Source organism: Eupeodes corollae, chromosome 1 (assembly GCF_945859685.1).
Source record: "Eupeodes corollae chromosome 1, idEupCoro1.1, whole genome shotgun sequence".
NCBI classification, from domain to species: domain Eukaryota; kingdom Metazoa; phylum Arthropoda; class Insecta; order Diptera; family Syrphidae; genus Eupeodes; species Eupeodes corollae.
In genome coordinates, this window is record NC_079147.1 from 101459807 (window position 1) to 101485036 (window position 25230).

A 25230-nucleotide genomic window follows, 5' to 3' on the forward strand; every position below is an offset into this window, starting at 1 on the left:
TATTTCGAAGAATATGTGTGATAGTTTTTTATTTGGTATTTGACATGTTCATATTTTTCTAGCATGGATTTTGGAATTGTTTATTACTTTCTCGAAATAAAAGTCAGCCACATAAGACAAAAATCTATATGCCAATGCCAAACTCAATTTTTTGCTTTTTTTTCTTAAGTTCTCGAAAAGAATTAAATTACGAAAAAATCATCTGAGCTTTATAGCTTATGCTTTTGATTTGAGCAGAAAATCAAAGTTCAACTATAACTTAAATTTCTCGGATTAAATTTGTTGATTACATAGAACTTATATTGCATATTAAATTTTGTTTTAGTTCTTGTTGTAAAATAAATTGTATGATTTTTGAAAGATGCTTGTTTTTGAGATAAGGAAGAAAGTTCACAAAAATACAAGTTTATTATAAGTTTTCTTTGTTCTGATATCTTTTCTAGGAATCGTTTGAACAAAAATTCTTAGTTCTGTGAACAGAGGCTGATAGACATTAACAAGTCCCCTCCCTTCGCCCTTTATGTTTATTAAAATATATTTTGAGTGGAAAAATATTTTCCCTATGCAATTGAATCTCCCAGTTCCTGCTTCCATTTCTATTTATAATAAAGCTCTCTATAATAATAGACAACTTTTTTAATTACATCTCTCTTTAAATAGTTAAAAAACAAAATTCATACAAATCTGACATTGACATCTGTCAGTTGCAAAACATCCTACAGAGCTACCAACGTTATTGTTTACAACATTAAAAAACTTCTCATTTTCATATCTACTCAACTTTTCTCTTCCATTCGAATGGAAAAATTGATCAGACAATTCTTAGAATTTATCCAATTTATTAAGATACTTTATTTTTATATACACATTTCTTAGACTTAACTTTTCATTCAGTTTTACACAAAAAGTATCTATAGTAAATTTGTTTCCTCTACAAATCTAAAAATGATCTTCTTATACATAACAGTAAACAGATTACAAATAAATATTCAAAATCAATTGCGTAACTACATTATTTTGTTTTTAAAACAAAAATAAAAATAAAAAGTAACAAATAAACTTTCTTAAAGTTCACTCCCCCTCCTCAAACACCCATCAGACACAGTCACATCACGTTCTCTAATTTAAATGTAAATATCCTTTTGCTATGGTTTGCTTTACGACTTTTATGTGTACTTTTTTTTTCTTAACTTTGTATATACTGCTGCTCCCCCCTCTCCACCCCCTTTATTACCACACACACAGAAAAAAAGACAGATTGTTATCAAAAGTTTTTTCTACATAAATTAAGTATATTTCATAACAACATTTTGGACGAAACGAAGACCAAGGACGAAACATGCTTAAGTACTCGTACAAAAAGTATGAAAACATTTCAAAACAACTCAACTTAACTTAGGTTGGTAAATATAAAAAGAAAGTTCTAAGTTGAAGCTTTCTTTAAGTATTAAGTACATATTTCTTTAAAGAACAAAAACAAAATATTGTTGTTTTTTCACTTCCACACAAAAAATATGACATCTCTTCCAGCTTCTTCTCAACTTTCTCCTCCTTCTTCATCATAATCGTCCTTAGCTCCGTTTTGTCATTCTAAGTACTTAATTAGGCTTCATAGCAAGCAGTCATGCAACCCCAACTACCATTCCCTTTCCAATATTACATAGAACAAGACATTATCTGCCACTGTTGCCATGGTCGAAACCATTGTTGGAATGGGCAGAATCCGTCAGTATTCTATTATCTCCAACTGTGATTATGGCGATGTTATCTGGTGATTGCGCGGGTATTCTGTCCAATTCAGATGCTCCTTCGGCATCACGATGACGAGCATCAGTGCCTCCATCACCCTCGTGCTTAAGCCAGCGCGGGGCTAATTGTATCATTAAGATAGCGCCTAGTGGTGCTGTGAATATAATTGCGATTACAGAAATCACAAGGATATTGCTAGCTAACGAAAGGATATCTGGTCCCGCATTTAATTGTCTGGCCATATCTAGAGCGATGGGACCAAGGGCTGCCTGAAAAGAAAAAAATTGAAAATAGAAATGAAAATGGAAAAATGAGAAAAGAATTAACAAAAATCCTTTATATTTACATATACAAAAATACATAAGGATAATAAAAACAGTCATAGAAATAAATTAAATGATTTAAGTGTTTATTTGAAGATTAAAATAAAATATGTTGTTCGTTGGTGTTGAAGTTGTTAGTTTTATTCATTAACGCTTATTATATTTTTCGTCCTTTGAGAAGGGGAAGAAATAGCAGCACTAGAAGATCCATTTGGAAGCTAATATCCTACTCAGAGTAATTTCGCATATCGTTTGAATAAATTCTTGGCAATGTGATGAGACTTTAGCTATTTAAACTATGAACGTTCGTTTAAACTGGTGGAAGTTACTTCTAGTTCTTCTGGAGGAGGCAGGGGTTTAAAATGTTTGGTTATCATTTTAGTCATTTATCTGGGGATCTAACGGTTTCCAGAATTCAATTTAAAACAAAAATGAAGGAGGAAAGTGGAGTTACACTCTTATGTCCAGAGCACTTCTTAAGAGAATTTTACAAACAAAAAAATAATATTACTTCCAGAATAACTTTTCGTCCAATGAAGAATAACGTTTTGGACATTTGGTTAATTTTGAGAAAAAGCGAGATTACGGTTTTTTACACAAAATTAAAACCTTAAAAAAAGACTACACAAAATTGTTGCTTACTTTTAGACGAGTTTTAGGAAAAATTCAATTGGACAACAAAAAACTGATAAGGAATGGTTTTTGACTCACGTATTATAAAAAAAAAGAAAGATATTAGGCGTGTTCAGCTGACATTTTTTCGAGTATCGATACTTGTTTGGAGATTTATTGAATTTTTTAGGTTGGTAACTCGGATAATCATATAACTCAAAGAATCTCGAAGACTTTGTTTGCTGAGTACGTTATTTTATTTAACTTTATTTTGAAATTTTAATTGGAACACACAAACCAATAAAAGAGTTAGACATAGATGCTCTATGGTGTTTAATATTTTTCTTTTACAATATCGTTTTTTTATTTACGAGGTTTAAGGTATAAGTATGTATAACGGCTGCTTTTTGGAAACATTAGAAATTTACAAACGTACATATTTTTTTGTAGCGCAATTTATATTTGACAAAAAAACTTCAAAAATTGTTTTTGACATTAAAATATAATGTAATTCAAAAAAAAATCATAAACAATTACAAAACTAGATTTCATCTATACTATTTGTCAAGAAAAATCTGAGAGTCTTACACACAAATTTCAAAAGCAATTAAAAAATGACATAAGTTAAATACTTTTTAAGTTCTGACCCCAAAATTAAAAACAATGATGCAGAAAACGATGGGGTGGAACGGGCAAAAATAGGATGAAAAACTGCGATATTTACCATGGTGACTGCTCAAAGGAAAACCAACAGCTCTTATTTGGATGTGGCTTCGTCATTTGAAGCAGACTTAGGCAAGAGCTCTTGAGCTATAGGTGCATCAATGAGCCCCTCATGACCACACGCATCAAGGCTAAATTCGGCAACATTAGCCTGATATGGGCGCACACCCCCACAGAAGAGAAAGACGACAACACCAAAGATATGTTCTACGAGCTCCTAGACAAAACATATGAGCAGTGCCCTAGCTACGATATTAAAAATATCCTGGGCGATTTTAATGCCAAGCTAGGAAGGGAAGACATCTTTGGTGGAATAATCGGGAAGAACAGCCTGCACGACAACACTTCTGACAATAGACTCAGGCTCATAGATTTTGCTGCTGGGGAAAACGTCATGGTAGCCACCTCAACATAAACATCTACCGTCAACCATATTGACGCCAGACACGCTTTCAGCATCATGGATGTCCGACCTTTCCGAGGATCTAATATCGACTCGGACCACTACCTCTTGTAGCTAAGGTAGCACTTCGGATTTCCAGACCCTTTCCTTGGGTCTGGAACAAGAAGGTGCTGGGAGAAGGTACAACGTCCAACGGCTACAATCACCAGAGATCACCAAATCCTTTTCCGACCGAGTTACAAGTAACCTCTCTCGAAGTTCTCTACCGCCAACACAATGTATCGAAAACCAGTGGCAACAGTGCCAAGATGCAATCAGAGAAGCCGCCTCTGACGTGCTGGGTTTCAAACAGCAACTAACAATGAACCCCTGGTTTGATGAGGAATGTCGGCAGGCAAATGCAGCCAAAGAATGGAAGCTCAGTATTGTTTGTCCGATCCTGAAAAAAGGAGACCCTCTAAACTGCACCAACTATATCATCGCCTATAAAATCTTCTCTGCCGTAATATGTAAACGTCTAAAGCCCATCGTCAACAACCTGATAGGTCCTTATCAGTGTGGTTTTAGACCAGGAAAGTCCACAGTTGATCAAAAATTCACATTACGGCAGATCCTGGAAAAAACCCAAGAACACCAAATCGACACCCACCATCTTTAGATCGATTTCAAGGCCGCATATGACAGCATCAACAGGGACGCGCTGTGTAGAACCATGTCTAGTTTTGGCATACCTGCCAAACTCATCCGTTTGTGCAGGATGACCATGGAGAATTCACGCTGCTCCATAAAGGTTGGAAACAACTTAACAGAACCTTTTGATGTCAAAAAAGATTTTAGACAAGGTGATGCGCTGTCATGCGATTTTTTAACATCGTGCTTGAAAGAATAGTGCAGAGCTCACACGTCAACACTAGAGAAACTATCTTTCAAAAGTCTGTCAAAGTACTGGCATATGCTGATGACATTGACATAATCGGAAGAACTCAGCGTGATGTCAATGGGACTTTTGTGAGTATTGAGGCAGAGGCGGCAAAAATGGGATTGTAGTTAAGTAAAGGTTATTTATACAAATTTTGGCAGTTAACGCGTCTTCATAATCACTCCCATTTTCAAAATAAAACTTCAAAAGTCTTCCATATTGTACATACGAATTTCGAGTTTTGGACGCTGCATATAAATGGGACGCCTATAAGAACTTCAATTTAAGGAATGACGACAGTCTACGAACATACCAAAACATGTCAAAAACTTATCCGAAAGCAAAACCAAAAACGAGGCTGGGATGCGACCCACACTGATAAATTAACATCCCGTCTGTCGATTTGTCTTGCTTTAAAGTTTGTCTATATGTACTCGTATCAATTTTTACCAAATTTGCGTACTATTTTTTTAAGATTTAATTTTTTATGAAAAAAACGGACTGTTAGACTCTTACTTAATATTGAAAACAATATTTTCTGTGAAATAAAATAAGTTCGAAGCCAATATTTTTAATTTTTGAAAAGCTATTTGAGTCGAAAGTAAATTTTTACCAAGTTTTAGTATTGTTTTTTTTTAGAGTTTTATTATTTGTAAATAAAAACTGTCAATTCGATTTTTCTCAAAAGCTTTCAGAATGTTTAAAACTATATTTCTTATAAGATAAAAAAGTTGAAGCTTAAATTTCAAGTTTTCGAAAAGATATTTAATCGATATTCAATTTTTACCAACTTTGAGTAATGTTTTTTTTTTCAATTTTTATTTTTTATAAAAAAAGCTGTCAATTCGATTTTTCTCAAAATTTTATCCGATGTCAAAAACATTATTCTTTGTTGCTGTAAATAAGTTTTGGCGATGAAATCGTATTTTAGTCGTAAAATTTTCGAGGTGACAAATTTGTTTTCAGTATTTTTGATTTATAAAAAAAATCGTTACACGGATTTTTTTCCAAAAATATTCTTGGTTGGTATCACGTTACAATATATTATATAAAATTTAATTCAAATATCTAGCGGATATGATTCGTAAGATATTTAGGGTTAACCGAAACTGTCCCCTTTTTTACTTGCGACATATAGGAACTACATATGTATGTGTGTATATGGCAAATTTTGCATTCGTGCAAAATTTCGAACTCGAGATTTTAATCAAACATGATATTACGATGGTAGAGAAGTCGAAAAAAGTGGGTCCCGCGATTCCTACAGCCTAAACCATTGGGTCGATTGAGTTTAAACTTGGAAGTTAAGGTTTTATAAGAAAACCATATTTTTGTATTGCTCAGGAAAGGTACCGCTCATAGAACCGTTATTTTGTTTTTTAATTTTCTCAGCAACTTATGAAGTGATTTTCATAATTTTTTTCTGAATAAGCTCCTATATTGCCTTAACAATATTTGATTAACAAAAATGCAATTTTTAATTGTTTGGATTTTTTTTAAAAAAATATTGAATTTTTATTTTTCAAAACTCTATATCTCAAAAACGGGTCAACAATTTTTTACGAAATTCAAACGTAAGACGTATATTTACAATCACTAAACAACTGCATTCCAAAAATATTTTTAGAACAAAATTGGATAATTTAATATATAAAAAATTAATTTGAAAAAACCGCTCTAACGATTTTCAAAATAAAAATTTTAAAAATTTTAAAAATCAACGGTTTTTTTATTTATAAAATGGCATTTAAATTTTTGAAGACAAACTTATTTTTCAGGTAAAATTTTGAATCTTAAAATCGCACGAACTTGCTCCTGTATGCAAAGAGTCTGTTTAAAAAAGTACTTATATGAGATTTAAAAATATACCTGTAAAATAAGTTTGGCTTCAAAGATATAAATGCCATTTGAATTGTCAAAAAAACCGCACGATCTTTGTATGTATATGAAAACCATAGTACTCTCATGAGCAGAAACTTTTAGGGCGACCAGATGCCGAATCGTTGGCGTGGCGTTAGTATCGAGAAATTCAGCGGGAGCGAGAAAAAAATATTATTTCCATTCCCATAAGCAGCCAGTTGTTTGTCTTCAAAAATTTAAATGCTTTTTTATAAATAAAAAAACCGTTGATTTTTCAAATTTTTATTTTGAAAATCGTTAGAGCGGTTTTTTTTTTTAAATTAATTTTTTATATATAAAATTTTCCAATTTTGTTCTAAAAATATTTTTGGAATGCAGTTGTTTAGTGATTGTAAATATACGTCTTACGTTTGAATTTCGTAAAAAATTGTTGACCCGTTTTTGAGATATAGAGTTTTGAAAAATAAAAATTCAATATTTCAAAAAAAAAATAAAAACAATTAAAAATTGCATTTTTGTTAATCAAATATTGTTAAGGCAATATAGGAGCTTATTCAGAAAAAAAAAATATTAAAATCAGTTCATAAGTTGCTGAGAAAATTAAAAAACAAAATAACGGTTCTATGAGCGGTACCTTTCCTGAGCAATACAAAAAGATGGTTTTCTTATAAAAAGAAGCCAAGTAAAAAAATAAAATTTTAGAGAAAATTTAATAATTTCGAATTTTCGGTTTTTGACCAAAAAAATTGTATGGGGGCCACTGTTAGTTTTGATCTTAAAAAAAAAAAGAAAAAAAAGGCCTAACGCGAATGTGCTCAAAACCTTAACTTCCAAGTTTGAACTCAATCGACCCAATGGTTTAGGCTGTAGGAGCGTGGACAGACAGACAAAACCGACCGGACGGAATCGCGGGACCCACTTTTTTCGACTTCTCTACGAGTTCAAAATTTTGCACAAATGCAAAACTTGCCATATATAGTTCCTATATGTCGCAAGTAAAAAAGGGGGCGTTGCTTATCATATTCGCCTAGCACAGCTTAACAACGAAACTCTACTTCACAATCTAAACAGGCTGGGTTCAAGGGTAAACTTAGGCACTCCTAGAAGAGTGAGTATTGCTGTTAAAGTTATTAAGAGGAGGGGTGTTGTTCGCTGTTTCATAAGAGTTGTTGGATGTTATTTTCACCTATTATCCAACTTAATTATTATTATTCGAAACTCTGGTTATTAAAGTGACATATTTAAAATATTGATCTTTTGATAAACTTTGGTTGGAAAAATTGAAAACATTTGCAACATCTCACAAGAACAACTGAGAGTATTGCTGCTATAGTCCATAGTATTGAAGAAAAATCAGTTGAATAACTTGTCTATCTATAGAATTATTCATTTCACAGACATTTTAAAGTATTTTGCATAAGGGCTTGGATTTTACGCCTTTAAGGTTCAGATAGCACAAGAACTTAATTTAGTCGATCATCAGCAAATTCATATCTTCGCTGATTGGACCTTAAAATGCATTACAAGTTGGTGTGCCCTTGGTGCCCGACTCAACAAGCGCAGCAATTCGCCGTTTTAGTAGCATACAGTCATTTGAGCTATGTAATGAAAAATAAAAATATGTTGACAAAATTTAGCGAAATGCCATTTAGTCGCATTCAGAAAAAAAAACACGTCTTTGATTTTCATGTCCTTCCGAAGTTTCACATTTTAGAACCGAACAGAGCAGGACATTTTCAGTGAAAGTGAATCACAGTTTCCCTTCTATGTTGGTCAGCAGTGAGTATTGTGAGGGATATCCAGCTGTGATGCATCCTCTTCTATCGGCCAATGTCCAGACCAGTACATATTGCAGTGATCCTTTATAAAGTCTGGGTCTGCATAAAAGATCGATAGAACGGTTTTTGTTATAGGTAGGCCATATGCTTCTGGATATGGTATAGTCCATTCGACTGCTTCACCGCTCCTTGACAGGCCAACTTATATACTATTATAATCAGGTAGCCGAAAAGATTTAGAGACATTTAAGGACTCACAGAAGATACAAGACCTTTCTCCACACTCCATATTTGACCGGCCAGTAACGATAGTGGTTTCAAAGCCTTTCGTAACTACGCCATCCTCCCAATCCTTTCTGTCAGGAAAGATTACTTAAAAATCATGTCTGAGATTCAAGGCAGGGGTGAATTAGTTGGTTTCCTTGGCAAATATATCCGCTGAAATCAGTTCGTTAGTGTTGCCATGCGCATAAGGTCTGGGAAACCAACAGTTCGATCCTTTATGACTTAACACCCATCACAGGCAGGATCGAATAGCCCCGGAAGTGCCGACACTAGCTATTCCTTGATCTTTTCTTAGTTTCTCGATTTCGTATTCCTTTTTAAGCATAAAACAAAATGGGACGTACAATGACTGTGTACATCCACAAAATCATTGATTGGGAGCCCACTTTTTATGAAAAGCTTTTCTGCAGGCGTAAAAGGCAATGCAGGCCTTCTGAACCCGTTTTTCGATGTTTACATTAAAGTTTAGTTTCGAATCTAAAATAGGTCCTAAGTATATATTTTGCACTGGAGGATTAAGTTAGGATTTAACCGCGGTTTTGGTCGTAAGGAGTATCAGTACAGATTTGCTCAGATTAATACCAGTAACACAAAGGCATCAGCATAAGCTACCTTCACGCCACAACTTTTAACTTTGTGAGGATTGTATTCATGACTTAAATCCATAAAAATATGAGGAAATCATAGCCCTGGTTTCTTCCTCGTCCCACATGTTTGAAGAGATTTATTTTGTTACCTAAGGAAGCTTTAATAGTTCTTATCATAGAAATTATGTATTCTTTATAAAACCTTAACCTTGAAGTGAGTAAGTGATTCGTGAATCGATTCAGTAATTCTAGCAATAGTCCGTTTAGAACTAGGGCCTAGTGTATTACAACTCTCAACCATTCCTGTGTGCGAGTACTGTTGTCAGGGATGAAGGGGACCTTCAATTTTAAGCTGAATCCGAACGGCTAATTAGAGAAAGCACTTTTCATGACAAGAATTACAGGTGGAGCCCCCACAAGAGGCAGTAACCGTGAAAAAAAGAAAAACTTTAGGAAAAGCAGGAATTAGGATCAAGACCTCTGGCATAACAGTGTAACGTACTAACCATTATACCACGGGTCCTACGTCTAGGAAGGTTGCAAGAGTTAATTCTTTATAATGAATTGTCTTCCCCATGGTACGTACTACCTCATGAAGGGTCTGCTAGCGGACATTTTTCGAGAATGTTCCTGATATGTAGGTATCTAGGATGCGTTCCAGTTTTTTAAGAACACTATCGGGATAAAAACTAATTTAACCTGTCTCCATGTAACTGAGGAAACACAACTGCAAAATGCTTAGTAGCCATGGAATATTTTATGAGAAGTAATTGGTGTTGCAACCATAGGCGTGGTAAACATCCGTCTCATATTTTTTGATTGTTTGAAAAATACCTTTCTTTATACAATAAAATCAACGTAGATTGATTTCCATTTAATTATACGTGTTTTTTTTTAAGTTTTCAAATCAAACCTCTTATTGGAAAACCTTTACAATAAACTTACTTGTACTGTTGCTTTCGGAAAGCCACAAATTGTAATGTAGCATCGTTCTTTTGTTGTCAAATTAGCTCCATTAGTTGAATAGTATGATGCCCCTAAACGGAACTAAAATTTTCAAAAAAGAAATCCTTAAAGCTTAAAATCAATTCATTATTATTATTGTTATCTTACCATACATCCGACAGCAATAACTATAAGTCCATACAAAACCGTCCTTCCATCCAAAACAGAGAAATTTATTTCCTTGCCAATAAGTGAGAATGACACTGGTTTTAGGAACTTCCATAACAAATCCAAGCGATTTGTAACACTTGGCTACAGAAAAAAAATAATAATAATTGGAATTCAACAAAATTCATTATTAAAGGACTCGCAAAAATTTCTCTTAAAGGACGACGACGATGCGAGACGTTATGACTATTTTTTTTTTTTGGTAATTCAAAACTTTTGGCGAGATATCATATTGAATATACAATATCCCGGACTAGTAAACATTTTTGTTTTTTAAATGAAACTTACATTTTCATTTCCTTTCTGTTGTTTCCTCCAAAGAGTTCCAGCAACAAACGTTACTGTAACACAACCCAAGGCACCAGCCGAAGGATATCCCATTGCTCGGCTGCCCATTACAGACACACAACCTCCCAGCACTGTCATTGTGAATCTCAGGCCATTTACATATTTCTAGATGTATGATGAAGAAAAGAAGATGAATATTAAAGTGAGAAAGTAAAAGCCGAATGGTAATTTTGAAGGAATCGTTGTTCAACATTTATATTGAAAATAAAACATTTGACTTAAATGATTTATGGAGCGAGGATAAGGATTTAGTTTTTAAAATTGTCTTTATTTTCATTTTAAACATCAAAAAGGATCAACTTATTAAATATATGTGACGACGACCGACGACGAAGCGACGCCATGACATAAAATGTTACCAACATCAAACTACGAGTTTATTGATGACACTTGTGGCTTAGTATCGGCCGCTGGAGTGGCATACAATTATATTACAATTGGGTTTAAGTTAAGATTAATATTGTCTGGACTAAGTTCGTCTACCATATTGACATTAACTTCAAATTCTACTTAACGTTATTTACGGTTTTATATTATTTTCAACTTATCATAGGAAGCTATTGTAATGAGTCCGATTAGTTGAATTGAAAATTTTTACATTTCTCGACGTTTCAAGGTTCCTAGAGTCGAAATAAAAGTTTTTTTAGAGAGATGTCTGTGCGTGCCTATGTAAGTACGTTTGGGAAGTTTATTTGCTTCGTTCGTAGCTCAAGAACCACTGGAGATATCGACTTCAAATAAATGTTGTTATACAGATAATAATGCAGAAAGATGCAGAAAGGACTCTCAAACAAAATGCGTGACTGTTTTTTACCATAGCAATTTAAACAAAAGTGAAAATTTTGGTTAACCCTAAATATCTCAAGAAATAATAACGCTCGAGACTCGAAATAAATAATATATTATGTGTAGCAAGAAAAAGATTTTTGGAAAAAATTCCACCAACCGACAAAATATTTGTAACCCCGCAAACTTTACGATGTTTAAAAAAAATTGATTTTATTCAGAAAATAGTTTTGTGCAACGAAAAATAGCATTTTTAAAAAATGGTAAAACTTTGAAAAAAATTGAATTATAAAAAATAAAAATGTAACAAAAAAATGAATAAAAGTTGTCAAAAATTGATTTTCGACTCAAATATCTTTTCAAAGCATTGAGATGATATTGGCTTTCAACTAATTTCATCTTATGAAAAATATTGTGTTCAACATTTATGAACATTTTAAGTTGTAAACATTTACTTTCGACTCAAATACCTTTTCAAAAACAGAAAATATTGTTTTTTTTTTAAATCCAACAATCAGTATCAATAAAATCTACAAAAAAAGTACGCAAAATTATTAAAGATTGATGTTGGGTTCTTGATGTCTCGTGACTAATAGATTGTATTGACTTCAATTTGTATTTGTTTACATAAGAAATACAAACTTTTTATGAAATGCTACTTAAATTGGTAATAATTGGTTTTTGGGTTAAAATTCTAGTTAACAGAAATAGATTTCGAAATCAAACTATTTCATAACATGCAAAATATTGTTGAAAATTTTAAAATTTTTAAGCGACAACGTTTTCAACAAAACACGACACCTATAAACTTTTAAGCACGACGAATAGAAAGACAGGATGGGAAGTTATCTTTTTTGAAAGGCGTATGTATGCCACCCAAGGCAAAACATTAAGACAACGTCGAACGGCTACAATCGAGAGAGTTAGCCAAATCCTTCTCTGACCGAGTTACAAGTAACCTCTCTCGAAGTTCTATGCCGCCAACACAATGTATCAAAAACCAGTGCATAAACAACAGGCACGCAAAGCGGCACTGCATTAAACGACGAGTGCTGCTCATGAGCTCTATGAGCAGAAGAGGCGAGAAGACTCCTACTTCTCAGAAGGAAAAAGAGAGAACATGAGAAGCGTGCAGCCGAAGATTTAAAAGCATTAATGAAATTCGAAAGTTTTATAAACAGGTGAAACGAAATTCACAAGTACATAAACCCAGAACCGAAGGCTGCAAAGATGAAAGTGTGAAACCGTAGTCAATGCTGAGAATATGGAAGGACCACTTCTGCAGACTGTATAACGACGGCGACGAACTGAATTCCGCTGCCAGGCAGGATAATCCATACAACATAGACGACGAAAGCCAACAATACCGTCCTCCCGACATAGGCGAAGTAAAGATTGCCATATCTAAGGTGAAGTCTAATAAAGCCGCTGGAGCGGATGCCAAGCTCTTTAAAAGCAGCAGGAGATAAATTGGTTAGGAGCATGCACCAATTTATCTGTAAGATATGGTTGAAAGAAAGCATGCCTGATGAACCTAAGTATTGTTTGCCCGATCTTGAAAAAAGGAGACTCTTTAAACTACACCAACTATAGAGGAATTGGTCTACTTAACATCGTCTATAAAATCTTCTCTGCCGTAATATGTGAACGTCTAAAGCCTATCGTCAACAACCTGATAGGTCCTTTTTAGTGTGATTTTAGACCAGGAAAGTCCACAGTAGATCAAATATTCACATTACGGCACATCCTGGAAAAAACCCAAGAACACCAAATCGACACCCCCCATCTTTTTCGATCGATTTCAAGGCCGCATATGACGGCATCTACAGGGACGAGCTGCACAGAACCATGTCTAGTTTTGGCATCCCTGCCAAACTAGTCCGTTTGTGCAGGATGACCATGGAGAATTCACGCTGCTCCATAAAGGTTGGAAACAACTTAACAGAATCTTTCGATGTCAAAAAAGGTTTTAGACAATGTGATGCGCTTTCATGTGAATTTTTTAACATCATGCTTGAAAGAATAGTGCAGAGCTCACACGTCAACACTATCTCTCAAAAGTCTGTCCAATTACTAGCATATGCTGATGACATGGACATAATTGGAAGAACTCAGCGTGATGTCAATGGAGCTTTTGTGAGTATTGAGGCAGAGCCGCCAAAAATGGGTTTAACGGTTAATGAGTACATGTTGTCGTCAAGAAAGGACCTACAACACCGACGACACTGGGGCAGAATGCCCTAATTTGTGGCATCAAATCAGTCGTTACAGCTAGGAACCTGAAATTTTGCACGATAGCTTGGGAGACCATTCATAAGATATTTTTAAACCCGACCACTCAACACGCCTACTAAAACGCCCACTTTTTTTGAAATTTGAAAATTTTGAAAATTCTGCACGGTTACTTAGAGCATGATAGTTTGCACATTTAAAAAAAATGAAGACACGCCCAATAAAAACTCCTTTTTTAATTTTTTTTTTTATAAAAACGTTACAATTTGGATCATATATATACATATTTTGTACTAATTAACATTTAAGATAAATAATAGAAATACAAATTTATTCTTCTTCGTCTTCATCACTCTCATTTGTCAGATCAATGCCACTTTGATTTGGTGTGTTTGGGGATTTTAGTAAGTTGATTGCTTCCTGGGGCAGATGTTGAAGTTTTTTTTTGGAACTCTTTGCAGACTTGTTAAAACGGGGTCCGATGACAATAGGAACAAATTAAAAATGTCTGCATTTGTGTTTTTCCGGCTATTTTTTCGGGAGTGATGTTCTCTATAATTTTTGAAGTCTTTATTGCGTGCTTCTTGAGCTTCTTCACTTAGCTGTCCTATAGGCAATAAAGCTTTTGAAATAATTTCATTTCCATGAATGAGATACTTGTGGACTGTAGGAGGCATATAGTACCAAGGATACTTAGCAACGTAATATTTCGCAGTTTCATGGGCAAATTCCCGAAATTTTTTGCAATCGACCTCATGACCACAAGCAACCACTGTCATGATAATATGCATTTTTTTTATCAAATCGACATCTAATTTTGTAATATCAGCTGAGATTTCGGCATTTTCGAAAAATCTCCTGGCGGTATTTCCGTCATTAGAATTTCCGAAGCCCGGCTTTGGCTTGTCAACGATCAGACCCAAACGCTCCCGAAACTGCTTTTGTATTTCTTTTTTCGTTTCAGCAACGATTTTTTTATGCTCTTCTTGTCTAGCTTGCCATTGTTTTATTTTTAATTTGTATGAAAGGTGAAGTAGACATTCGAAAAAACGGATCCAGCCATGCAACACAGATAAACCAAATTGAAGATTATCAGTTTTTACTGGTCTATTTATCATTGCATCAATGGAATTAAAATCTTTTGATGTGGCATTGCAAATAAAACATTTCTGTGAAGAGGAATTTTCAGTGATGGCGTTACAGACCTTTCCATCTATCATTGTGAATAATAAATTGTGTTCAACGTTGAAAGTATTTTCACCAACTTTAACTTGACTAGGCTGGAGCTCTTTGATTTGACTATCCACTCTTCGTTTTTCTGCTACAGATACGGGAGCCGATTCCTTGAGAAACTCAATTTTAAGAGGCCTGCAATATCTAGTTGAACTCGGTCGAGGATTCTGCCAGATTATTTTTCACCTGATATCAAACGAAGAGGAACAACACATGTAATGAAAACAGATGAGTCATCGGCGTCAAGTCCATGAAACGCTTGTTTATACGAACTGTGGCCTGAACTGCCATCAAAACCCCACTTGGAGTATAAGCTTATAGTTTTGAGTTCCTCATGCCTAAGAGTTTGGATTACATCTTTTTGAACAGCTACCAAACGAGAAACTGTAAGGTTTAGCAAGCTTTGTAAATTCGTATATACAGACATTTCTGATATGCTCATATTTTCAGGCTCCGGATAACAACTTTTTTTGCACTCTTGAACTACTTTGTACGAAGGAAATACTTTGGGGGTTTTAGATCGTATAATTTCGTATTGAAAGCGTGACAGATTTGCTTCAACAACCATTGCTAAGGCTTCTTCCCCAGTAATTGAAGTAGGTTCAATTGAGTCTCTCAAAGCTTTTCTGCATTTTTCAGCATGATTTGGGTTTATTGTCACGTCACGCATAAGCTTTGCAGCATCTATCTGCCCAGAAGCTCTCAAACCCATTTCAGCTGCGTAAGTCAACTCCGCGATAGACGTGGACTTTCTCAAAAGTTCCGTTTTCTGACGTTTTGATCTTTCTGATGATTCCTCAAACGCAACCTTTGATCGACCACGCTTAGACTCAACAGAAAATTTAAAAAGCAAAGGTGTTTTCAGCCACGCAGTATTTGTTTTCAAGAATGTTGCTTCCTTCCGATAAGCTTTTTCCCAGCGTGATTTAAATTTCGATTTGAACTCCGTCACTTTGTCATTAATATCCTTTTTGGAAGCATCGCTGCATCGGACCCGTTTTTGAATTTCTTCCCTTAAAAACTCAATCTGACTGTCTAATCCTTTCAAATTTGAACTTTTCATTATATTATACAGCTCTTCCCTTGTAATCGACAAAGTTTTGGAAGTTGTTCGGTCTAAGAAGTAATTAAAATGAAATAAATAAAAAAAATCGATATTTTTTTCGAGAGTGACGTCACCAACAAAAAAATCAACTGTACTTAAGACTGCAAATATCTGCAAAAAAACTTTACAGATTCTAAAACTAGACAAACCACTTGTCACAAATTGATACAACACTTAACGTCATGTGACGGCCAACACATCTAAAACGCTTAGATAATTAACTAAATACAAAAATTAACACAAACAATTTTTTTTTTTTTATTTAACCACATATTAAAAACACAAAAATAAAAAACTTCTTAAAAAAGTTTAAAAAAATCAACACACCTGAGCTTACTGATTCCATTGTATTTTTTTTTGAAAATTGCACCCAATTTACTTTTGTCACTCAAAACAAAAAAAACACGTCTGGCTTCGATAAAAAAATTACCAAATGCTCCATTCTTGACGATTTGGCAAAGACCACGTGCTCCCAATTAACTGTCGCGTTCTAATTTTGTATTCTCTATCATATTTACAACGAAAATAAAACGGTAGTTTTAATCAAAGCTCAACTTTAAAATTGTATTAAATGCCAGCTTTAGTGGTGTTTTGCCCCAGTGTGCGACGTCTCGGTCAAAACGTCACCATCGACAGACGTATCTTTGAGGTAGTCAAGGACGTCTACAGCGACGTTGACTTAGCCAGAAGGGTAAAAGTCCAATGACATAGATGGCTTTGTCACTTAGAGAACATGGAAAGCAATGCTTAGGCCCGGAAAGTCTTTGAATCCATACCCACATGACGGCGCAGTAGAATAAGACCGCGGATCAGGTGGCGTGCACAAGTGGAAAGTGACCTCACCCAACTTGGACCGCGAAACTGGTGACATCTAGCTGGGTATCTAGCTAGATAGAGAAGTTTGTTGAACGCGAGATTACGTATTGCTTCCAATCCTGCTGCCATTCTCTGTATATCCTTGTGAGTGTTTTAAGATTTAGTTTAAGGTATTCCACAATACCATGTTACCAAAGTGAGTACTGGTCCGACGATAACAGTGTACATCTTCTACTGATGATCTATTACATGAGTATAGAATGCGATCTAAACTCTTTTGGATCTCTCTCCAATGTATTTGAACCCCCGTTCAGCTCTTTATCCAGGGTTTCCTTAAGGTGTTTAGCTTGATCAGATATTTTGAGTGAGATTCCATCTATATTAGAAATAATATTATCTGGTATTTTCACCGAAATTCCTTATAGTGTCCCTCCAGCTTTTACAAACAATCTTGTCGAATCGATCCCCCTACGCTTGCAGGCTATTGTTATATTCAAGAGCTTTTTTGTGTTTCGAATTCTGTACGGCTCAAGGGAAATACAACATTGATATGGGCTCCTGTACATAATCTTGTTTGTGTACTATTCCAAAATATTCTACCTCAAGTTCATTTGTATTCTCATAAGTAAGTGAATAGAATAACAGACCAACGACTTAGATGGCTGGTTCATGTATGGGCACAAACGGTCCAGTCCGTAGTGTCTTTGAATCCAATCCTGAGGGATGGAGTAGTAGTGGAAGACCGCGGCTCAGGTGATGCACGCAGATAGGAAAGAAACTCAACTAACTTGCGGTACCAAACTTTAGAAAGCTAGTAACGCACCACGCTGGCTAGAGACGCATCTTGGCTGACCCCCATGTCCATCCCATATTGTAGATCCACCTTAAGTAAGTAAATTCAAACCTTAGCTCGTAAAAAAGGTTTAACATTCGTTAATTTGAAAAAGTACTATGTAACTAGAAGACCGTTCTTAAAGCTAGCTATAAAACCAGACGAAAACTTCTGAATGAAGACGTCCAACAATTAAATGAACTCCTTAAAGTTGAAAAGTTTTTGTACGAAATGGAGTTTCAGCAAGACGAAAAACTCTTCACAAAGACTCATAAATCTTTCCAGTCACGTCAGTTAGTCCGGATAATCGGTTTTGTTAATCTCGTTGGCCACGGTGGCCTTACTGAGTTCATATGCTTTGTCGGTTTGGACAGGTTCACCAGTTTCATAAGTTTCATCGCTGTCTTCAGGTAAGTCAGGCTTGCTGACCTTTTTGGAACTTCAGGAAAAGTAAATCGTTAAGATGTGTTCTGTAATCTTAACTGTATTCGAAAAACATTGTTCCCAGCCTCATATTTAAAGAAAAATGGTCAAATGATTCAAAATCCCCACCAAACTCTGATCCCCATATGTTGTTCAACTCATGCTGCCTTAAAACTGGAGCTGCGAAGCAATAACGAAGGGGATACTTCCTGAGCTTGATGGCAAATTGATTCTCGGCTACAGCCACCCCATTTCTTCTGCGTACATTATACTTAGAGGGAGAATTTTAATAGTCAAGAATTTGAGCAGAACTCAGCTGTCAGTATCAAGATGATATAAAAAGAAACCACTAGATGGCCCGCCATGTAATCTTAGCCAATAGAAGAAGATTTTTCTATTTTTTAACGTCACTCAGAGTATGTATCAATAAAGAATGTCTGATCTTAAAGATAGATATCCTCACAGCTATTTAGATTCGTCCGACCATTGCGGCAAGCTAATAATACTCTAGATCTCATACTCTTGATTGCTCATACCTCAAAACATATGCATGACCTACATGCAGCTCCAATCCACCTAAAACTAAAAGTATCGTTCCATGAATTTCAACAGAAGTGTCAAACCATCAGGTATCACAATTATATATTTTTAGCCGACTCGCAACAGAAGGGTGAACTGAACAATATACATAAATTCTGTATTTAGTTTTACGCTCAGCTTAATCCTTCCGTTATGGATATATTTTAAATATATGCAGATAAGATTCGTATACCATCAGTATTGTACTTTGCCTTATTTGATCCTTGGATAGTACTTACTCTTAGCTCTTCCCCTTCCTCTTCCGACTTAAACTTGAATAATTTATACGTCGCTTGGCGAACACCTCAGTCATTTCCACAAAATTTTACACTCAAAAACAGAAGGACCTTTTGGAGCAGCATATATTAACAAGGATCATGAAGTGATGGATTTTACCTTGCAGCATCATCATCATCATCATCAGTACCTACAGAACAGAGTGGTTAGCAGTCAACAAAAGCAAGAGAAGCGCATCGTTTGTACCTTCAAGGAGAACTTTCGTAGAGGTGGGGTATAGCGAACTTGTAACATCGCGCTTTTGCGTTCATTTTTATCTAGGGGGGCATAGTTGGAATACATAAGATGTCAGCTATGTCAATGTTGGTCGACAAGAGGAGGATAGAGTGGACACCGGGTGAGGGGTTTTTATGCCTTAGGGATTTGCTTGATAGAGCTTAAGAGTATTTAGTATTTATTATTGTGAATTGTCTGTAGGGCTATATAAGCTATTACTCGACTATATGATTATTGTATACGTATTTAGATGAACTAAAGGGACATGCACTCGCAGAAGATGGTGAACGAGATATTGTTAGTAAACATCGTTTATTATTCACGACTAATAAAGGCTGATAAAAGGTACTGGTCAATTCACAGTACGCTTAAGAATTGTTCTACAACAGTCCTTTCGGCAAGATGTTGAACAGCTTCAACAATACCTAATTATAGAAGATTCAAAGATATTCATTGAATTTCCTGACATGGAAACCAACAGAAAAGTGTATTTCCAGCACTATAAAATTTATGTAGCTTTAAGAGGAAGTAAAGTATATATATTTGAATATGACCTTTCAAGCTCAGCAACTTTGAAATTACATGGTGGACTAATTTAGTCTTTGGGGACAATGGTCACTTGGTCACCGTGATGCTGGTACTGGTGAAATAGAAAGTTTTGCGAAGTCCGATAGAAATTGAATTAAAATGATTCTCTTCTTTTCAAAGTCCTAAAAACGCTGACCAATATTCATCTTAAGAAATACCTTAAAGATAGAAAGCTTTTTTTTTTTAAAGGTATTAAGGCTCCAAAAGCTATAGGTCCACAAGTGACCTGATGCTTTATCTCATAAAATAGTTGACGACATTTTTAAATCGTTTAGGCGAATGTTGGATTATTGTACTTACAGTTTTAAAGGCACTTGATAGAATTTGTTATCATCGACATTAGGTTTAAATGAATCTCTTCTTCGTTATATTAGACATTTCTTTTGGAACCGTTTAATCCGAGTATTATTCTGCGATTTTAAATCTGATATCCATGAATAATAGCCGGTGTGCCCATTTTGATTCCGATACTCTTTCTTATTTTTACTAAGGATCTTTTGTCGAAAACTTCCACGATATTTTTTCTCTGATAAAAATAATCCCAGCTGTTCATATCCATTTTTATATTCACATCCTTGAACTTAAAAGTTGGACTATCATTGAATGCTGAAACCCACCACAACACAAATGCTGATATTCATGAACTGGACTTGCATCGAAGAAACCATTGCACATCTACTGCTTATTATGTGTATTACAGGTCACCTCTTATGGAATTATAACATTTTTGACACCACCGAAAACTCCGATAGGTGTTTAGGATTTATCTGAAGGTGCAAGAAATGTATGACTCATTCTGATCTACAAAGCTTTCATTCGTTTAAACCTTGAATAAAACTATTACGTTTGAACCATTGAACGCAATGATATGCTTAAGTCTTTTAATCACTTACTTAAGGTGTTTTGGCAGTCCAAGACCGACCTAGGCCTCAACTAGCAAGGGTCTTCAGCTAGGTCGGTCTATAGTTTCGTAGGACCTCCCCACCTGAGTCACAGTCTTCCCCTACTGCGCCGTCTCTTTTAGGATTGGATTCGAAAATCTTCAGGGCGGGAGAGTTGATGTCCATTCGTTCTACAAGACCCAGCCATCTATGTCGTTGGATTTTTATTCTTTGTTATCCGGTCAGTGTCGCTGTATAGCCCGTATAGTTCGTCGTGGTATCTTCTAATATACTCTTCATCTATGCAGACGGGACCAAAAATCATCCTAAAACGCTCTCATCTTCCTTTTTTAAGGTCCAGGCCTCAGTACCATAAATAAGAACCGATATGATGAGTGCTTTTTTGATAATGATTTTAGTTGCTGAAGAGATCATTTGCTTTCTTAGTCCTAAGAAGCAGAAATTTTCAAGATTTATTCTACGTTAGTTTCAGCGCTTGTGTAGTTGTCTGAATTTATTAGGGTGTCTAGGTAGACTTAGCCATTAACTACCTCACTGTTATAGCTGTCCATGGTGAAGTTTCGTCCAGGACCTCATCGTTCAATGTCCTTTTTTTATAACAGCATAAACTTGGTCTTGCCCTCATTGACCACTAAACCCTTCTTCTTCGCTTCTGTTCGCAATAATCAAAAACGCCCCACTGACATCACGCTTTGATCTTCCAATTATATCAATATTAACTGGACCTTTGGAAGATTGTGCCTCTAGTGTTGACGGTTGAATTTTGTACAATTCATCCCACAACGATGTTGAAGAAATCGCATAACAATACCTTGTCTAAAACGATGGGATGTTTTTCGACCTTGATAGAGCAGCGTGCATTCTCCATCGTCATTCTGCACAAACGGATAAGTTTAACAGATATAGATGCTGTCTTACACGGCTTTAAAATCGATAAAGAGATGGTGGGTATCGATTTGAAGTTCCTGGGTGTTATCCAAGATCTGCCGTAATGTGAATATTTGGTCAATGGTCAGGAAATTGAATCGTCATCGCCGTTGCAAAATTTGGCAAAGTGGTCGTTCGTTATTCTTACCATAGGCTGCGGTTCTACTACAATGTTCCCTTTACCGTCTTTTATGGCCTCAGTTCGTGGCTGATACCCTTAGGAAGTTGTTTTTTACCTTTTGGTCATTCAAACTAAATTTAATAAAGAGATTTGAATATAATAGGTAAAACACCCGAAACAGAAACCTTAACACCTGTTATGCACCTTAACAATGTTACATGTTTTCAGTTGCTTACTGATTTTGTACAACAAATGTTCCATTGAAATAGCCAATTTCATTAAATTTCTAAAACAATTCAGATGCAAGACATTAAGCACGTGGGACAACATTTTTATATTGAAAACTTTAAAATGCTCATTTTTAATGTTTCTATGTTTTCCTGACGCTCACGCTGGCTGTAGTTATAAACCCTTAAGTGTGTGCAAATTATAGAAGAAAAGAGGCTGGGAGGCGACCGACACTGATATCTTTCCATCCCGTCTGTCGATTTGTCTTGCTTTAAAGGTTTGTAGGTTTTTGTGTCTTGTTAAAAAAGTTGTCAGTTTAATAACTCTAAACAACTTTAAAAACAACCAACAATATATTGCATATGTTTGATTTCGAAATCTATTTTCGTTAACAAGATATTTAGTCGATTTTTTAAAAAACCTTCAATTCGATTTTTCTCGAAATTTTCTTGAATGTTGAAAATAATATTTCTTAAAAGATAAATTAGCTCAAAGCCAATATTTAAAGTTTTAAAAAAATATTTTAGTCAAAAATCAATTTTTAACAACATATAGGAGCTTATGGCCAGTTTTGCATTCGTGCAAAATTTCGAACTCGAAATTTTAATCAAACATTATATAACGATGTTAGAGAAGTCAAAAAGTGGGTAACGCGATTCCGTCCGGTCTGTCCTCTCTGTCTGTCCACGCTCCTACAGCCTAAACCATTGGGTCAATTGGGTTCAAACTTGGAAGTTCAGGTTTTGAGCAGATTCGCGTTAGGCATTTTAAAATAATTGTTTTTAATATCAAAACTAACAGTTGTAGCCATACAATTTTTTTGGTCAAAAAACGAGTTTTTTTTTGAAACGTCAACGAAAAAAAATAAACTGAACGTAATACCTCCAAGTTTGCGCTGAAAACTTGTAGGAAAGAAGGAATGTGATTATATTGTAGTAAGTATCTTCTACCTACTTATAATATTCCTTCATTATCATCATAAACAATAAACATGGCTGAGCATTCCAATGAACTATTCTTTATTCGTTTTAGACACCTGCCTAACTACACAACCAATAGGCGATCGCTTTACAATTTAAACATCATGTTCTGCCCCTTTCTTATCTTCAGATAATTAATTTTCCATCCTGCTTCTTCTCATATGGAATTAGAATACAGATATCCAAGATAAAAAGCTTTGAACGAACTGCCTGAATACCCAAACAATTGTTTTCGTTAAGTTAGCTTACAAATATTCTGTATTTCTGGGATGAGTTGTCTTAGGATGAGTTGTGTCTTAGGATGAAACTAGCTTACAGAAAAAAAATGGTGTGTATTCGATAAGTTCATTCAAATATACACAAACTATTTCCCTTAACATAATATTTATGGAATATTTCATATTTTTATTACAATAAAAAAATAAGTTTTTTTAACAAATTATGAATTGATATTCAAAATTCTCGTTGTTTTGACAAGTTATTTTTGTTAAAATAAGTTCAGTACGCGAGCCGAAAGAGGGAGACATGCTAACGAAATAATATATATTATGACTAAATGTCTATTCAATCAATAAACAACAACATAAAAAAAGTAAAAAAAAGAGGCTGGCTGTGACCCACACTGATAACTTCCCATCGCGTCTGCCGATTTGTTTTGCTTAAAAGTTTTGTCTATATTTTCACTCGTATCAATTTTTACCAAATTTGCGTACTATTTTTTGTAGATTTTATTTTTTATGAAAAACGGACTATTGGATTTTTATATAAAAATTACTGAATATCGAAAACAATATTTTCTGTGAAATAAAATAAGTTTGAAGCCAATATTTTTAATTTTTGAAAAGCTATTTGCGTCGAAAGTAAATTTTTACCAAGTTTTAGTATCGTTTTTTTTAAAGTTTTATTTTTTGTCAATTCGATTTTTTTTTAAATTTTACTGAATGTTAAAAACAATATTTTTTGAAAGATAAAAGTAGTTTAAAGCCATTTTCTACAATTTTTGAATAGATATTTGAGTCAAAAATCATTTTTTACCAACTTTTGTTAATTTTGTTTTCGGTTTTTAATTTTTTGTAAAAAACTGTCAATTTGATTTTTTTCAAAATTTTAGTGAATGTTAACAACAATATTTTTTGAAAGATAAAAGTAGTTTAAAGCCAATATCTGAAATTTTTGAAAAGATAATTGAGTCGAAAATCTTTTTTTACCAACTTTTGTTACTTTTTTTCGGTTTTTAATTTTAAGTCAATTCGATTTTTTTCAAAATTTTACTGCATGTTCACAACAATATTTCTTATAAGATTAATTTTTGAATAGATATTTGAATCGATAGTCAATTCTTACAAACTTTCGGTAATGTTTTTTTTTTAGATTTTTATTTTTTATAAAAAAAACTGTCAATTCGATTTTTCTCCAGATTTTATCAGGTGTCAAAAACATTTGGCACTCAGTTCAGTAATGGTGAATTACCTAAAAGTACTCCAATATTTTTGTTAATTAGCGGAAAAAGTAAAATATATTACGGTTTTCTTTTTCCGTATTTTACTTCATTATACTTCAAAACTTTGATATTGAAATGATATTTTTGTACTTTGGTTTTCTGGGCTGCATGACAACCGATATGTCTTTTTCTTTTGCGTCGACCCACATTGCAATTCAAAAATAAATAAAAATATGTAAATCAATAGCTTACCGAATCCTTAGATGGAAAGTAGACTAAAATCAATCCAAAAACGTAACCATAAACCACACCAACAATAATACCAACAGGTCCTTGCAATATCTGATCCGACAATTTCCCTGTGGAATAGCAACAAATTATTGTATTCATGAATTTCATACCTCTACTCGTATCTTAGCGTGATGTGTATGTATATGTAGGTAGGAAGATAATCAAATTTCAATAAAATAAATTGAAATTCAATTGTTTCAATTGCATCACTTACCCGGATTAAAGATGACACCCAGAATTACCCCAAAAGTAAATATCGCCACAACATCGTTGCAAGTTGTCATCGCATAGATTAATGTGTGGATGCCATTGTTGAGGCCAAGTTTTTGTTCCTTAAGTTTCAGCATAACGGTGACAACCACATTGGGGGAGACAGCTGTGATAACGAGGCTGCGAAAGTTTAATAAAAGAGCATGAGTACAAGCTATGAATAAGAGTCAGCGTGTTCTATACACTGTATACATATACCGCAC

General features: G+C 34.5%; 1 protein-coding gene across 1 annotated transcript; it reads right to left on the bottom strand.

The window, feature by feature from the left end:
- Window positions 1-1232: 1232 nt before the first annotated feature.
- Window positions 1233-25142, bottom strand: LOC129942214 (sodium/hydrogen exchanger 9B2-like). Its single transcript, XM_056051070.1, has 6 exons — window positions 24972-25142; window positions 24719-24825; window positions 10701-10865; window positions 10353-10496; window positions 10185-10286; window positions 1233-2018 (listed from the first exon to the last, which is right to left on the bottom strand). Exons 1-6 carry the CDS (start codon window positions 25102-25104, stop codon window positions 1674-1676), a joined length of 996 nt encoding a protein of 331 aa, XP_055907045.1. The 5' UTR covers window positions 25105-25142; the 3' UTR covers window positions 1233-1673.
- Between the last annotated feature and the right edge of the window lie 88 nt (window positions 25143-25230).

What these genes read in the sequence shown, in the direction of transcription:
- LOC129942214 (XM_056051070.1), bottom strand. Translation starts at nt 25,104, where the DNA reads ATGCTGAAACTTAAGGAACAAAAACTTGGCCTCAACAATGGCATCCAC. An exon ending in TTATTGCTGTCGGATGTATG is followed by an intron (nt 10,287 to 10,352) that starts GTAAGATAACAA and finishes TGAAAATTTTAG; the next exon opens with TTCCGTTTAGGGGCATCATA. An exon ending in TTCCGAAAGCAACAGTACAA is followed by an intron (nt 2,019 to 10,184) that starts GTAAGTTTATTG and finishes TTTTCTTTTCAG; the next exon opens with GCAGCCCTTGGTCCCATCGC.